This window comes from Medicago sativa, chromosome 2 (assembly GCF_051527215.1).
Source record: "Medicago sativa cultivar Bolivia chromosome 2, Bolivia_mono, whole genome shotgun sequence".
Taxonomy (NCBI): domain Eukaryota; kingdom Viridiplantae; phylum Streptophyta; class Magnoliopsida; order Fabales; family Fabaceae; genus Medicago; species Medicago sativa.
In genome coordinates, this window is record NC_140750.1 from 23,383,685 (window position 1) to 23,398,030 (window position 14,346).

The 14,346-nt window shown below is 38.5% G+C and overlaps 1 protein-coding gene across 3 annotated transcripts; it reads left to right on the forward strand.

Annotated features, from left to right (window-relative positions):
• The first annotated feature begins 1,714 nt into the window (after nt 1-1,714).
• Nucleotides 1,715-5,181, forward strand: LOC146945635 (uncharacterized). Of its 3 annotated transcripts, XM_085743946.1 has the most exons (6): nt 1,715-2,271; nt 2,502-2,577; nt 3,592-3,680; nt 4,296-4,413; nt 4,587-4,636; nt 4,846-5,181. In XM_085743946.1, the coding sequence occupies exons 4-6, from the start codon at nt 4,358-4,360 to the stop codon at nt 5,043-5,045; spliced, it is 306 nt and encodes a 101-aa protein (XP_085600072.1). In that variant the 5' UTR covers nt 1,715-2,271; nt 2,502-2,577; nt 3,592-3,680; nt 4,296-4,357; the 3' UTR covers nt 5,046-5,181. The 3 variants fall into 3 exon arrangements, with proteins under 3 accessions (XP_085600072.1, XP_085600073.1, XP_085600074.1); XM_085743947.1 differs by having other exon boundaries at nt 1,715-2,577; nt 3,598-3,680; XM_085743948.1 differs by lacking the exons at nt 1,715-2,271; nt 2,502-2,577 and adding an exon at nt 3,298-3,514.
• The last annotated feature ends 9,165 nt before the right edge of the window (nt 5,182-14,346 follow it).

Genomic DNA, 14,346 nt, shown 5'->3' on the forward strand with positions numbered 1-14,346 from the left:
ATACTAACTGATAGGGTGAGAACCCAAGATGGGTTTTAAAGGCTGTCCTATATGCCCACAGTGCGTCATCTAATTTCCTAGACCAATCTTTCCTATTTGACGCAACTGTCTTCTCCAGAATTTGTTTCAGCTGTCGGTTTGAAACCTCTGCTTGACCACTAGTTTGTGGGTGATAGGGAGTTGCAACTTTGTGCTTAATGTTATACTTTTTGAGCACATTTTCAAGAAAATTATTGCAAAAATGCTTCCCCCCATCACTGATCAATACTCTAGGGGTTCCAAACCTAGTGAAAATATTCTTTTGAAGGAAGTTGACAACCGTTTTGGCATCATTAGCAACACATGGTATCGCTTCAACCCACTTTGTGACATAATCAACACAGACTAGAATATGGAGATAAGAGTAAGAGGAAGGGAATGGTCCCATAAAATCAATACCCCAACAATCAAATGGTTCAACTTCAATGATTCCTTTTAGGGGCATTTCATTCCTCTTTGATATATTACCTGTCCTTTGGCATCTGTCACATCTTGTGACAAAGTCGTGGCAATCTTTGAAAAGGGTGGGCCACCAGAATCCACTTTGCAGAATTTTTGCAGCTGTTCTTTCTCCACTGTGGTGGCCTCCATAAGCTGAGCTATGGCAGTGCCACATGATACTATGTGCTTCCTCACCTGCAACACAACGTCTAATCAAACCGTCAGTACCTACCTTAAACAGATATGGATCATCCCACAAATAGTGGTTTGCATCTTTGAAGAACTTTTTCCTTTGAGGGTAGGTCAGATCATCAGGAACTATGTTGCCGGCTTTAAAGTTTGCCATGTCAGCAAACCAAGGTCTTTCTCCAATAGCAAACAGTTGTTCATCAGGGAACTCGGCCTTGATGGCCTTCTCCTTCTTTGTTACCTCATCATTCTCCAGCCTTGAGAGGTGGTCAGCTACCACGTTCTCGACTCCCTTCTTGTCACGAATTTCAAGATCAAATTCTTGCAATAATAGGATCCATCTCAACAGTCGAGGCTTTGAATCCCCTTTAGTTAAGAGATATTTGAGAGCTGCATGATCTGTAAAAACAATGACTTTGGAGCCTATTAGATAAGAACGAAATTTTTCCAATGCAAAGATTACCGCAAGCAATTCCTTTTCAGTTGTGGAATAGTTAACTTGATTTTCATTTAAAACCTTGCTTGCATAGTAAATTGCATGAAAAAATTTGTTCTTGCGTTGGCCTAGGACTGCACCAACAGCATAATCACTTGCATCACACATAAGTTCAAAAGGTAAATTCCAATTGGGTGCAATGATTATCGGTGCAGTTACCAACTTGTTTTTAATCAAAGAAAAAGCATTTAGACATTCAGAATCAAAATTAAACTCATTTTCTTTGACTAAGAGGTTACAGAGGGGTTTGGAAATTTTAGAAAAGTCTTTTATGAACCGCCGATAGAAACCGGCATGCCCCAAGAAACTCCTCACTCCTTTAACATTGATGGGTGGAGGAAGTTTCTCTATAACCTCTATCTTGGCTTGGTCTACCTCAATGCCTTTAGCACTTATTTTATGCCCCAAAACTATACCTTCAGTTACCATAAAATGACATTTTTCCCAATTCAAAACAAGGTTAGTTTCGGTGCATCTTTTAAGTACAGCATTTAGATGGAACAAGCATTGATCAAAAGACTTACCAAAAACAGAAAAGTCGTCCATAAATCACTACTACAAAATATACATTTAACATCATGGGGGTTTTAGTTTTCACATCAGCAGGAAAAATATCTGAAGGGAAAGATACACACTGTGAGTTTTTACATCAGTTGACATAAGCACATGAAGGGAATTCCTAATAGCATATAGCATTTACATCAGTGCATAATTGAAATGAAGGGAAAAACACGCGGTGGCATTTTCGCAATTTGAGTGAAAACTTTGGCTAACTTATTTTTACATCAGTGGGTGAGAACTGCCTGAGGTAAAAACAAAATTTCACCTTTACCTTATCCTTTCCTCTATCGTAAAAACACATCCACCCACACGTTTTCACTTCTTCTTCGTTCCTCACCTTTTCACTTCTTCTTCTTCATTCCAATCCCCAATCCTCAATCGAACCAAACACAATTGTAAATCGCAATTCCAATTCTTCAATCGAACCAAACACAACGCAAATTCCCAATCTTTTTTCACTTCTTCTTCGAGCAAGCAGTGAAGCAAAACGACAAACCCTTCTTTGTTTTGTTCTTCGTTTCTGAACTTATTCACTCTTCAAACCTGTAAGTTTTCTTTAACACTCATTTTAGCTTCCCTTTAATTTTAACTTCTTTGTTGTTATTGTTGTTGAAATAATTTTAGGGTTTAGTTGATTGTGTTGTTTGATTTGTTTTTATTGTTGTTGAAATAATTTTAGGGTTTAGCTGATTGTGTTGTTTGATTTTTGAATTTGAGTTTATTGAACTAAATGTTAGGTTTTGGGGTTTATTGATTTGTGTGATTTTTGTTGTAGATTTCATTTGATTTGATCTTGGTGGGTTTTAAGGTTTTGAAAGCTGTGGCATTTTAATCAGATATAATCTAATCAGGTACTTGTTCTTCCTTTTCATTCAGATCTTACGTTTTTATTTTTCTATCAAATTTTTATTTTTATTTATATGGTTTGTTTGATAGAACAAGTATATAAATTGTATAAATGGATTTATTTGATTTTATTTTGATTATTATTGTTGATTTGTCAATTAGAATTTCATATTTGTTGATTGTTACTTGGATTCGATCTCATGTGTATGGATCTGTATTTAATCTCTGATTGTCACTAAGTTAGCAATGTTTGATAATGGATGCAATATGTAAGGTAACGATGAAACGCTGAAAGCAAAAGATAAGGCAAACATTATGAGAACAACAGGCGGCAAGCTTCCAGGGGCTTGTTCCTGCTTCTAAGAAAGAAAGAACACAAATGAGTATATACATGTACATAATGTCATTCGGTTTGATTAACAAACAAAGTTCTGTAATCATATGTTTCACTGTTCTATGAAATATATATGAATATCATGTATAGTTGCAGTATACAAAATACACTTGGTTTTTCTTCTTTTCTAAGGCTCAATCAGTTTCAAGATATGCAAATTATAAAAAATCATATGACAATGTCAAATAGACAGTTATGTTAATGTTATTGTTTCTCAATTTAGGGTAGTTAAATATTCTTATATTATTTACGGTAGTTTACTTGTTAGTTATGATTACTTAGAAGACACTTATATATAAGACTTTTCCTTTATTTCTCATTCATTTTTTCCATTCTTCTTTCTCACAAAACCAGAAAAGAACTCCCCCCCCTCTCCCTCTCAAACACTCGGCTCCCTCTCCACTCATCCCTTACTCATCAATTTCTCAATAATTCAACATGCAACCTCAAAATCATGATCTTCTCACTATTTGAAGTATCATGCAAGCATAATTTTCCTCATTTCTTCTCTGTTTAGCCGAAATCACCACCCTCCATAAGGAAATTTGGTAGTGTTCTTTTAAGTTCAACAATGGAAATTGCAAGGGTCTTAATTGGAGTTATTCATAATCTGTTTTGGTCTTAGATGCAGGAGAAAGGAATTTTAATTGAAGTAGAAGCTTGGGGTGTTCAATTGCAGCTTGGAGCTCTTGACAGATACCAACTCAAAAGCATGTGAGTTTCTTATTTAAGTGTTGATTTTAGCTTAGGGTTTAGGAATTGAGAATGAATTTCATGGATTTAATTAAGAGCTTAATGAGATTTGGGGAAGAACATGAAAAATCATGAGTTATGTTAGAAACTGAGAAGAACATGGAAAATAAAGGGATTTTGTAAGTTAAATGGTCTGGTTTTGGCTGTTATTGAACTATATATGTTTGGTTTGCAAGTTCATATAAAAGAAGGAATGCTTATGTGAAATTCGTGTAGACATACTTGTGGTAAATTTAACATAACTCTCTGAATATAGGTCATATGCTAATGATTTTTAATCCACTGCAAAGAAGACAAAATTCCCTACAGTTTAGACATAAGAATTGTTAAATTCTACTAAGTATAGTAAGAGAAAAGCTACCTACAAGTTTGAGAAAAGTTTCAGTCATCTTTCTGTACGAATACCCACTCTTTTGTTAAACTGTACCAATTGGATGGTTAACCCTCAAAACAAAAATTATATATGTAATCTTGACACCCTAAGCTTTCTAACGAGTGTTCGTTTGCTCAAAAAGGATATCGTTTGGTATTTTAATTAAATTCTGAAAGTTAAGGTACTGATGCTGGAAATTGCAGGGTGGACCCTACTAGTTTGGCATATGTGAGCCATATGTACTGGTAAGTGAGATGTTCGGAACATGAGGATGTACTGGTATGTGAGCCATATGTACTGGTATGTGAGCCATATGTACTGGTAAGTGAGATGTTTGGCGATGCCCATTTCTTGTCATTAGCTCTATCTTACCCTAAAAGTGATGATTGTAGATATGTTATAAAGCTTTGGAACTAGAAATTCATGTGTTTATTTTCTCGCTGTATGTATTACAATTTGTATTTTCATAATAACTTAATTGTAATTAATTATAGGTCCCAGGATACTCTTCGTTGCGCAGAAATCTTTTGCAGCTCGCACCAAGGTAAGTGTTTTGATATGCTATTTCTGCTTTTAGTCCTGGTAGTGATTGATGATCCTAACAGTAGAAATCTTTTGACATAGGTATTTTTTATTTTTTTTTAAACAAACACAGGTATTGTTCTTGCTCGGTTAGTAACATTTTTTATGTTTGGGTGCACACATGAAAGCACATCAGATCATGTTGACAGGAATATTTCTTTGAACTTGCAGGTTATACTGATCCTGATCCATCTAAATCACATTTTACCCGCTTGCATGAATGGCGTTTTTGCTCAGGGCTTGATCGATACATATGGATAATTGGAATGATATATGCTTATTATCATCCAACTGTGAGTTTCTCATTTTATATATTTGAACAAGCCAAGACAAATCTAACATTCACCTCCATCCTCTCTGTTATTGAGTGATGATTTTGAAGTGGCAGACTATGGCCTGGTTGGGACGATCTTCTAGCTTATAGGAGTTTTTCAATTTTGAAGTGATAATTGTATGTCTTTGAAATGAATACTTGTGAGGGTTATAAATTAAATTTTGTATCTGTTAGTTTTTTAGCTTCCTTTTTGGCATTAAAATATCATTTTTTTTTCATATTTCTAATATAAATAAAAGAAAAGAACATGGTCTCAAGCGCAGTCTTAATAAAGCATAATTTTTTTTTTTTAAAAAAAAAGTGTAGATTTCACATCGGTGGGATAGAAGACTGATGATAAATATAATTATTTTACTTCAGTGTCTATCATAAAACTGATGTGAAAACCCTGATCTTAAATTTTAAAAAGAACGTATCACATCAGTGGGAAAAAAGCCTGATGTGGAAATTTCGCTATTACATCAGTTCGTACCTGATGTGAAATGACGTGCACATTCCACATCATATCAGTTTACATCGGTTGCCACCTGATGTGAAAAGTAGTTTCCAACTGATGTGAAAACTGATTTCTGTAGTAGTGAATACCTCAATGTTCTTCTCTATCATATCAGAGAAGATGGAAAGCATGCACCTTTGAAAGGTTGCCGGCGCATTACACAGCCCAAAGGGCATCCTTCGATAAGCAAACACTCCAAATGGACAAGTGAAGGCAGTCTTTTCTTGATCCTCCGGAGCCACTGCAATTTGATTATACCCCGAATACCCATCCAAGAAGCAATAAAAGGCTTGGCCAGCCAATCTCTCAATCATTTGGTCCATGAATGGTAATGGAAAGTGGTCTTTTCTTGTTGCGGTATTCAACCTCCGGTAGTCTATACACATTCTCCAACCAGTGACGGTGCGGGTAGGTATTAATTCATTTTTTTCATTTGCTACCACCGTCATTCCTCCTTTCTTTGGTACCACATGAACGGGACTCACCCATGAGCTATCTGAGATAGGGTAGATCATACCTGCATCTAGCAACTTCAGCACCTCTTTCTTCACCACTTCCTTCATTGTTGAGTTAAGTCTCCTTTGAGGTTGAACTACCGGTTTGTATTCAGCCTCCATGTGTATCTTATGCATGCAATAAGCTGGACTAATACCCTTCAAATCAGAAATGTTCCACCCCAAAGCTCCTTGATTGTCTCTTAACACCCTCATTAATTTTTCTTCTTCCAAAGGTGTCAAGGTATTGCTGATGATTACTGGTTTAGAGGCATCCTTAGTGAGAAAAACATATTTCAAGTGAGAAGGGAGTTCTTTTAATTCTGGATTTTTCTCTCCTTCTCCACTCAAAATAGGAGCATCCATAGAGTGCTTACCCATTAATTCTTCTATTTTTACCGGACCCAACTCTTGCTTGCTTGCTGCTAGTTGCTTCACACAATCACTTACTTCAAGATCTTCATCATCTTCACCTTTTGCTATAGAATTCACAATTGCACGTTCAAGAGGGTGTGTTGGTTGATGTTCACAAGAGTCATCTTTAACTATTTCTTCAACAATGTCAATCCGGTAACACTTGGGATTTTCATCTTTGTGCTTCATGGCCTCAAATATATTGAACACTACTTGCTCCTTATGAAATCTCAACATTAGCTCTCCTTTCTCAATGTCAATCAGAGCACGGCCAGTTGCAAGGAAAGGTCTTCCTAGAATGAGTGGCATATCCTCATCTTCAGCCATATCTAAGATCACAAAATCTGCTGGAAACACCAAGTCATTAACCTTGACTAGTACATCTTCAAGTATACCGAAGGGATAAGAGATTGACCGATCAGCTAAAGTAATGGTCATTCTTGTTGGTTTTGGTTCCCCACACTTAAGCTTCTTCATCATTGAAAGTGGCATCAGATTTATACTTGCTCCCAAGTCACATAAAGCTCTACCAATGTCTACCGGTCCAATTGAACAAGGGATAGTGAAAGCACCAGGATCCTTCAGCTTAGGTGGCAGCTTCTTTTGAAGAATAGCACTACAATTTTCAGAAAGTGCTATGTTCTCATCATCCTTAGGCTTCCTTCGTTTAGTCAACAAGTCTTTCATGAACTTAGCATACAACGGCATTTGATCAAGAGCTTCACCAAAAGGAATATTCACCTGAAGTTGTGAGAAAAGTTGCATGAACTTCTTGAATTGGCCTTCATTCTTTTCTTTCTTCTTCGAAAGGTGAGGGTATGGAAGCTTCACATATGATGGAACAATCTGTGGTTTATCTCCATCTTTCAAAATTTGACTCTTCGACTTCCTTAATATTGAATCTTCATCAATTAACTTCTCACTTTTTTCTCCCTCTATTTTTTTCTTCCTTTCGTTTTCAACTACTCCATGATCATTTTCTTTTTCAACTACACCCTCATCATTTTTTTTAACTACATCATTCTCCTCCACCTCAACTACTTCATCAACCTTCTTTGGAGCTTTTGGAACTAAAGGTGTCAAAACCTTTTTGCTCCTCAATTCAATAGCATTACAAGACTCATTTTTAGGGTTATCTTTAGTGTTACCTGAGAATCCGCCTTTGTTTTGTTCAGCCAACTGCTTAGCCAATTGCCCCAGTTGAGTTTCAAGCATCTTCCTAGAGGCTTCATTGTTCTTTCTTTCAGCTTCTTGACTCTTCTTCATCTCTTCAAAGTTGCCTTGAGTCATCTTCATGAAGTTCATCATAGTTTCCTCAAGAGCTGATGGCTTCCTTTGTTGTTGTTGAGGAGGAGTGAGCATCTGAGAGTTCAAAGCATTGTTATTTGAGTAGCTCAGATTGGGATGCTTGTTAATGCCTGAATTGTAGTATTGATTTTGCCTTTGATAACCTCCCATGAAGTTAGCTTCTTCATTTGACCCTTCTGGAACACATTCACCGTTGGGATGTTCTTCACCACATAAGTCACACTTGATTGCAGCTACTTGTTGTTGCTTATGAGCCAAAGTGAAGCCTTGAAACTCCTTAGTTAGAGCTTCGATCTGTTTGTTCATCGCTGCTTGGTTAGCAAGGATAGCAGTTTGTTCACTCACCCCAAACACTCCTCTTTCTTTCTTTTTAGCTTGATCACGATACTCATTGCCAGCCATGTTTTCAATTAGAGCTTGAACTTCATGATCAGTTTTACTTTTGAGACTACCTCCCGCGGAGGCATCTAAGAACATTCTAGTGTTTGGTGTTACCCCCTCAGTGAAGATTTGGAGGTATTGTTTCTCGGTGAACTCATGATTAGGGCATCTCTTAAGAAGCAAATTGAATCGCTCCCAAGCATCATACAATGATTCACTTTCTCCTTGCTTGAAGTTAGAGATCTCCATCTTCTTTTCCCAATATTTAGACATAGGGAAATATTTCTCCAAGAACTTCAGCTCTAACTCTTCCCATGTTTGGACAGTCCCGTTTGGAATTGTTAGCAACCAATCTTTTGCTCTTCCCGTCAAGGTGAAAGGAAACAGCCTTAGCTTCTTTTGTGCTTCAGTCACGGTGGCTGGTTGCACACAAAACTCGCAGGTTTCAGCAAAACGGCTCAAGTGTTCATGAGGACTCATAGCTTCAGTCCCATCGAATTGTTTGTCCCTCAAACCGTTGAGGACAGTTGTCTTGATGTCGAATGCTACGGGGTTAGCTGGTTGAAAAGTGTGGGTCAGTTGACCGCGATGAGTGGCTAACCCGTAGTCTCCAAGCTTAGGTCTTGGTGGTACAACTCCTTCCCCTTCCATAGTTGCAGATTTAGGAGAAGAGATTGTTTCAGATTCACTTGAGAGTTGCTCCGGTACTTGTTCTCGAACACCCGGTGGAACGGATTGAGCTAACCTTTGCGATCGGACAGCTTTCCGAAGTGCTCTAGCAGTTCTTTCAATTTCCGGATCGTACTCTAAGTCGTCCGAGCTCTGTTTACCTCGCATAAACAGCAAAATACCTTAGTAGCACTGCACAACGCAAAGTAATCAAGTGAATATGAAAACAGAAAAATAAAAATTAAAAACAGAAAAGTAAATTGCAAAAACCCTAAATTATAACGTAATTGCCTTGTTGAAATAATTCAACAGTCCCCGGCAACGGCGCCAAAAACTTGATAGAGGTTTGGCAAGTGCACCAAATACTATCGAAGTAGTAAAAATATCATTCCCACGAGGACTGTTTTAACTTCAATAATTCAATCGCGTTATAAGAATAGGATGTGTAAAAGTTTATTTTGATTTGCCACTAGGCGGTAGATTTGGTTTGATTTTACGAAATCAAATAAACGAAATAGATTTGATTAAGAAAATATGGAGAGAGATGAGATCAGGTCTTCGAATCCTCTATGTTTCCCCTACTTGGTTACTGCACCTATTGTTACTAATGATTTTCTAGTTTCACGATAGTTAACAAATTAGCCCTAATCAATCCCTTGAGTTAGGACCCTCTTCTTAAACTACAGCCCCTAATTCCTTAGGTGGTCTAATAATCCTTGAAGGTTTTATGAACGTTAACCTAATATCACTAACAAACGATTATCCATTCCTAGACTAACCATGTTTATTAGAACAATTCAATTAGGTCTAAGTCGAAAGCTATGGTCAGTAGTCATTCGATCTCACAAAATCATGTTTATATTTGATCAGGATATAAAAAGCAGTAAGAACAATTGAATTGAATAAAGACTAGAATTTCATTAATAAACAATAGAGTTTCACAGCAACATATGATCAATTAGGGTTACATAGGTTCATCTCCGACCTAATCTCTAAGAGATTTAGCTACTCATAATTGAGTTTACAAATAGCATAATCAATGAAAGAATTAAAACATACATAAACTGGGTTAGAGATGATGAAATCCTCTCCGCTGCAGCCTTCTGGGTGTTAAAATCGCACTTTCGTTCTCCGAAATCGTAACCCTTGTTCTTCAGATTGAGTGCAGTATTTATAGAAGTCATGGGCCTGACCCGTCAAAATCGCGCCGCGCCATGTATATAGGCGTGCCGCGATTTCCCTCAAACAGGGAGTATGTAATTTTGCTTCCAAAATCGCAGCACGGCTTGAAATTGGCGTGGCGCGATTTCCTTCGAACAGACTTCAACATTTAAGCTTTTTGCACTCCAGAACAGTAGAAATTGCATAAGAACTCTATCAAAATGTCACAATAAGTCCCTAATATTACGTAATGACAGAATGTCATCACTACTTTGTGCTTGACTCCATAATGATCTAGGGCCTTGGCAAGTTGTGTGTTGCAAAAGTGTGACCCTCCATCACTAATGAGAACTCTTGGTGTACCAAACCGGGTGAAAATATTCTTTTTTAGGAACTTCACTACCGTCTTGCTATCGGCTTTAGGCGATGCTACGGCTTCCACCCACTTTGAAACATAATCAACAGCTACCAAGATGTACTCATTTGAATATGATGAAGGAAAAGGGCCAACAAAATCTATACCCCAACAATCAAACACTTCCACTTCAAGGATGAGTTGTAGAGGCATCTCATTTCTTTTTGACATTGATCCGGTTCTTTGGCATTCATCACAATACTTGCAATGTAAATTGGCATCTTTGAATAAAGTTGGCCAATAGAACCCGGATTGAAGTACCTTTGCGGCTGTTCTTTCCCCGTTGAAGTGACCTCCATAGGGCGAATTATGACATTGCCATAGGATCTTCTTTGCCTCTTCATCATCCACACACCTACGCAAGAGATTGTCCGCTCCAATTTTGAACAAATAAGGCTCATCCCACACAAAGTGGTTAGCATCATGAAGGAACTTCTTGCGTTGTTGCCATTCAAAATCTTCCGGAATGAACCCGGTTGCTTTGTAGTTTACCAAGTCGGCAAACCACGGTCTCACATTGATAGCTAGCAACCGTTCATCTGGAAATTCTTCACGAACCTCCGGTTCATTCTTGGTTACCTCATTGTTTGTCAACCTTGAAAGGTGATCAGCTACAAGATTCTCCGTGCCTTTCTTATCCTTGATCTCTAAGTCAAACTCTTGAAGCAACAACATCCACCGGATGAGTCTAGGCTTTGAGTCGGACTTAGTAAGGAGATACTTGATAGCTGCATGGTCAGTATAAACAACAATTTTGGAACCTACAAAGTAAGAACGAAATTTCTCCATTGCATATACTATTGCAAGTAACTCTTTTTCAGTTGTGGCATAATTAATTTGTGCCTCATTTAAAACCTTACTTGCATAGTGAATAGCATGAAAAATTTTGTCCTTACGTTGACCCAAGACCGCACCAACAGCATAATCACTTGCATCACACATTAATTCAAAATTTAAATCCCAATTAGGAGCAATGATTATTGGTGCGGTGGTCAACTTTTCTTTTAAAGATTCAAATGCATCAAGACATTCATTATCAAAAACAAAAGACTTATCTTTGTTGAGCAAGTTGCTCATAGGCTTTGCAATCTTTGAGAAGTCTTTGATGAACCTCCGGTAGAAACCGACATGACCAAGAAAACTCCGCACACCTTTGACATTTACCGGTGGAGGAAGCTTTCCTATGACATCGACCTTTGCTTGGTCTACCTCAATACCCTTAGCAGAAATCTTATGACCAAGGACAATACCCTCGGTAACCATGAAGTGACATTTCTCCCAATTGAGCACCAAGCTAGTTTCAATACACCGCTTCAGCACGGTATCCAAGCTATTCAAACACATATCAAATGACGAACCGAAAACCGAGAAATCATCCATGAACACCTCCATGCATTTTCCAATTAGTTTGGAGAAGATTGCTTGAACACACCGTTGAAAAGTTGCGGGTGCATTACACAAGCCAAATGGCATTCTTCGATAAGCAAAAATACCAAAGGGGCAAGTGAAAGCCGTCTTCTCGTGATCATCTGGGTTCATGGCGATTTGATTGTAACCGGAGTAACCATCTAGGAAGCAATAAAAGGATTAACCAGAGAGTCTTTCAAGCATTTGATCCATGAAGGGCAAGGGGAAGTGATCCTTCCTTGTTGCTTGATTGAGTCTTCTATAATCTATACACATCCTCCATCCGGTGACGGTTCTAGTTGGGATCAACTCATCTTTATCATTAGTGATCACCGTCATTCCTCCTTTCTTGGGAACTACTTGAATCGGGCTTACCCAAGCACTATCCGAGATAGGATAGATCATGCCGGCTTCAAGCAACTTCACTACTTCCTTTCGCACCACCTTTTTCATGTTTGGATTCAAGCGGCGTTGCGGTTGTGCTACCGGTTTGAAGTTTTCTTCCATCATAATCTTGTCCATACAATAAGATGGACTTATCCCTTTCAAGTCGGATAACTTCCACCCTATTGCTTCCTTGTTGGCCTTGAGAACCTCTACCAACTTGGTTTCATCATTGATGGACAAGGAGCTACTGATGATCACCGGTTTTGTACCATCTTTCTCAAGAAAAACATACTTCAAATTAGATGGTAAAATATTTAATTCTACCTTGGTGTCATCAACTTTGGCTTCTTCCTTGGATTCTTCTTTCAAATCTTCAAGAATGGCTTGATTAGGAAGAACCTCCTTCAAGGAATCTAGCTCCTTCAAACACTCTTCAATGGCACTTGCTTCGTCTTCATCAATAGCATTGAGTGCGTCCACCAAAGCACTCTCAAGGGGTGTTCTATTGTGCATTTGCTTCCGAGTAGTCAAGATGACTTCTTCGGTTGCATCCATTTTGAAACATGCACCCTTGTCTTTCGAGTACTTCAAAGCTTCTCGGATGTTGAAGGTAACCTCTTCATCATTTACCTTGACCTTCATGATATTATCATCAAGATCAATCATCATCCGAGCCGTTTGCATGAAATTCCTTCCCATTAAGATAGGCACATCCTCATCTTCTTCGACATCCATAACCACAAAATCAGCCGGAAAAATAAATTTGTCCACTTTTACAAGAACATCTTCGGCCATACCTAGTGGTTTTGCAAAGGATTTGTCGGCCAATTGCAACATCATCCTAGTCCGCTTTATACAAAGGTCACCAACTCTTTTGGCAACGGACAAAGGCATGAGATTGATGCTTGATCCAAGATCAAGTAGTGCTTTACCTACATGTGTTGCGCCAATAGCTACCGGTAGAGTGACTCTTCCCGGATCTTGCTCTTTCTTAGGCAACGTTCTTTGAATAATAGCACTACAATTGGCATCGATTTGGATCGTCTCTTCATCGTTGATTCTTCTTTTCTTGGAAAGGATATCTTTCATGAACTTCGCATAGACCGGCATTTGCTCCAAGGCTTCTGAGAATGGTATATCAATTTGCAACTTCTTGAAGAGTTCAAGAAACCTTGCGTATTGCCGCTCTTTGTCTTTCTTCGATGGAGCATGTGGGTATGGTAAGCGTTGAGCCACCACTTGCTTCTCAACTACTTGTTTCTTCCCTTTATCTTTCCCCACATCTTTATTCTTCCTCTCCATCTCCTCTTGTACCACTAGATCTCTTTTTTGATTTTTTTCTTTTTCAACTAATGCTTCTTTATTTTTTATATACACTTCCTCCTCTATCTCTACACTATCCTCCTCGAACTTCTCTTTGTACTCCTCATTGACAACTTCATCATCCTTCTCTTCAACAACAATATCATCACCTACCCCTTTACCTACTACTCTCCCACTCCTTGTAGCTATAGCTTTTGACTGCTATGCCTTGTGGTTCTCCTTAGGATTTGGTTGAGTGTTAGCGGTGAAAGCTCCCAATTGCGGAGGACCTTGAGCCATTTGTTGTGCTAACTGACCAACTTGCGTTTCAAGGCCTTTGATGGACGCGTCGGTGTTTTTCTGGTTAGCCATGGACACTTGCATGAATTGTTTCAAGAGCTCCTCGGTGCTTTGGGAATTATTCGGTTGTTGGGGGTTATTTGGTGGTGGATTTTGGTATTGATTATTGAATGGTTGTTGGAATTGAGGGTAAGGTTGTTGGTAGAAGTTTGATGGTGGATATTGATAGTTATTGTTGTACGGTGTTCTCCAAGGTCTTTGTTGGTTTTGGTTGGCCGGATACCTTCCTTGGAAGTTGGAAGTACCCGGATTTTGTTGTGAGGTTCCGGCTTGTTGTGGTTGGTTAGGCCTTTGTTGGTTTCCCACATAGTTGACCTCTTCCCCTTCAAAAGAACCGGGTTCGGGACAATAGCCGTTGGGATGATCCCCCGTACAAAGTCCACAAGTATTGACTTGAGCGGTTCCTCCTTCTTGCTTGAGAGATTCAAGAATTTGTTTTGGCATAGCTCTCATCTCCTTTTGCATAGCTTCTATTTGTTGAGTGAGGAGCTTATTTTGAGCTAAGACCGCATCATTTGCTTCTAGTTCCAGAATACCGACTTTC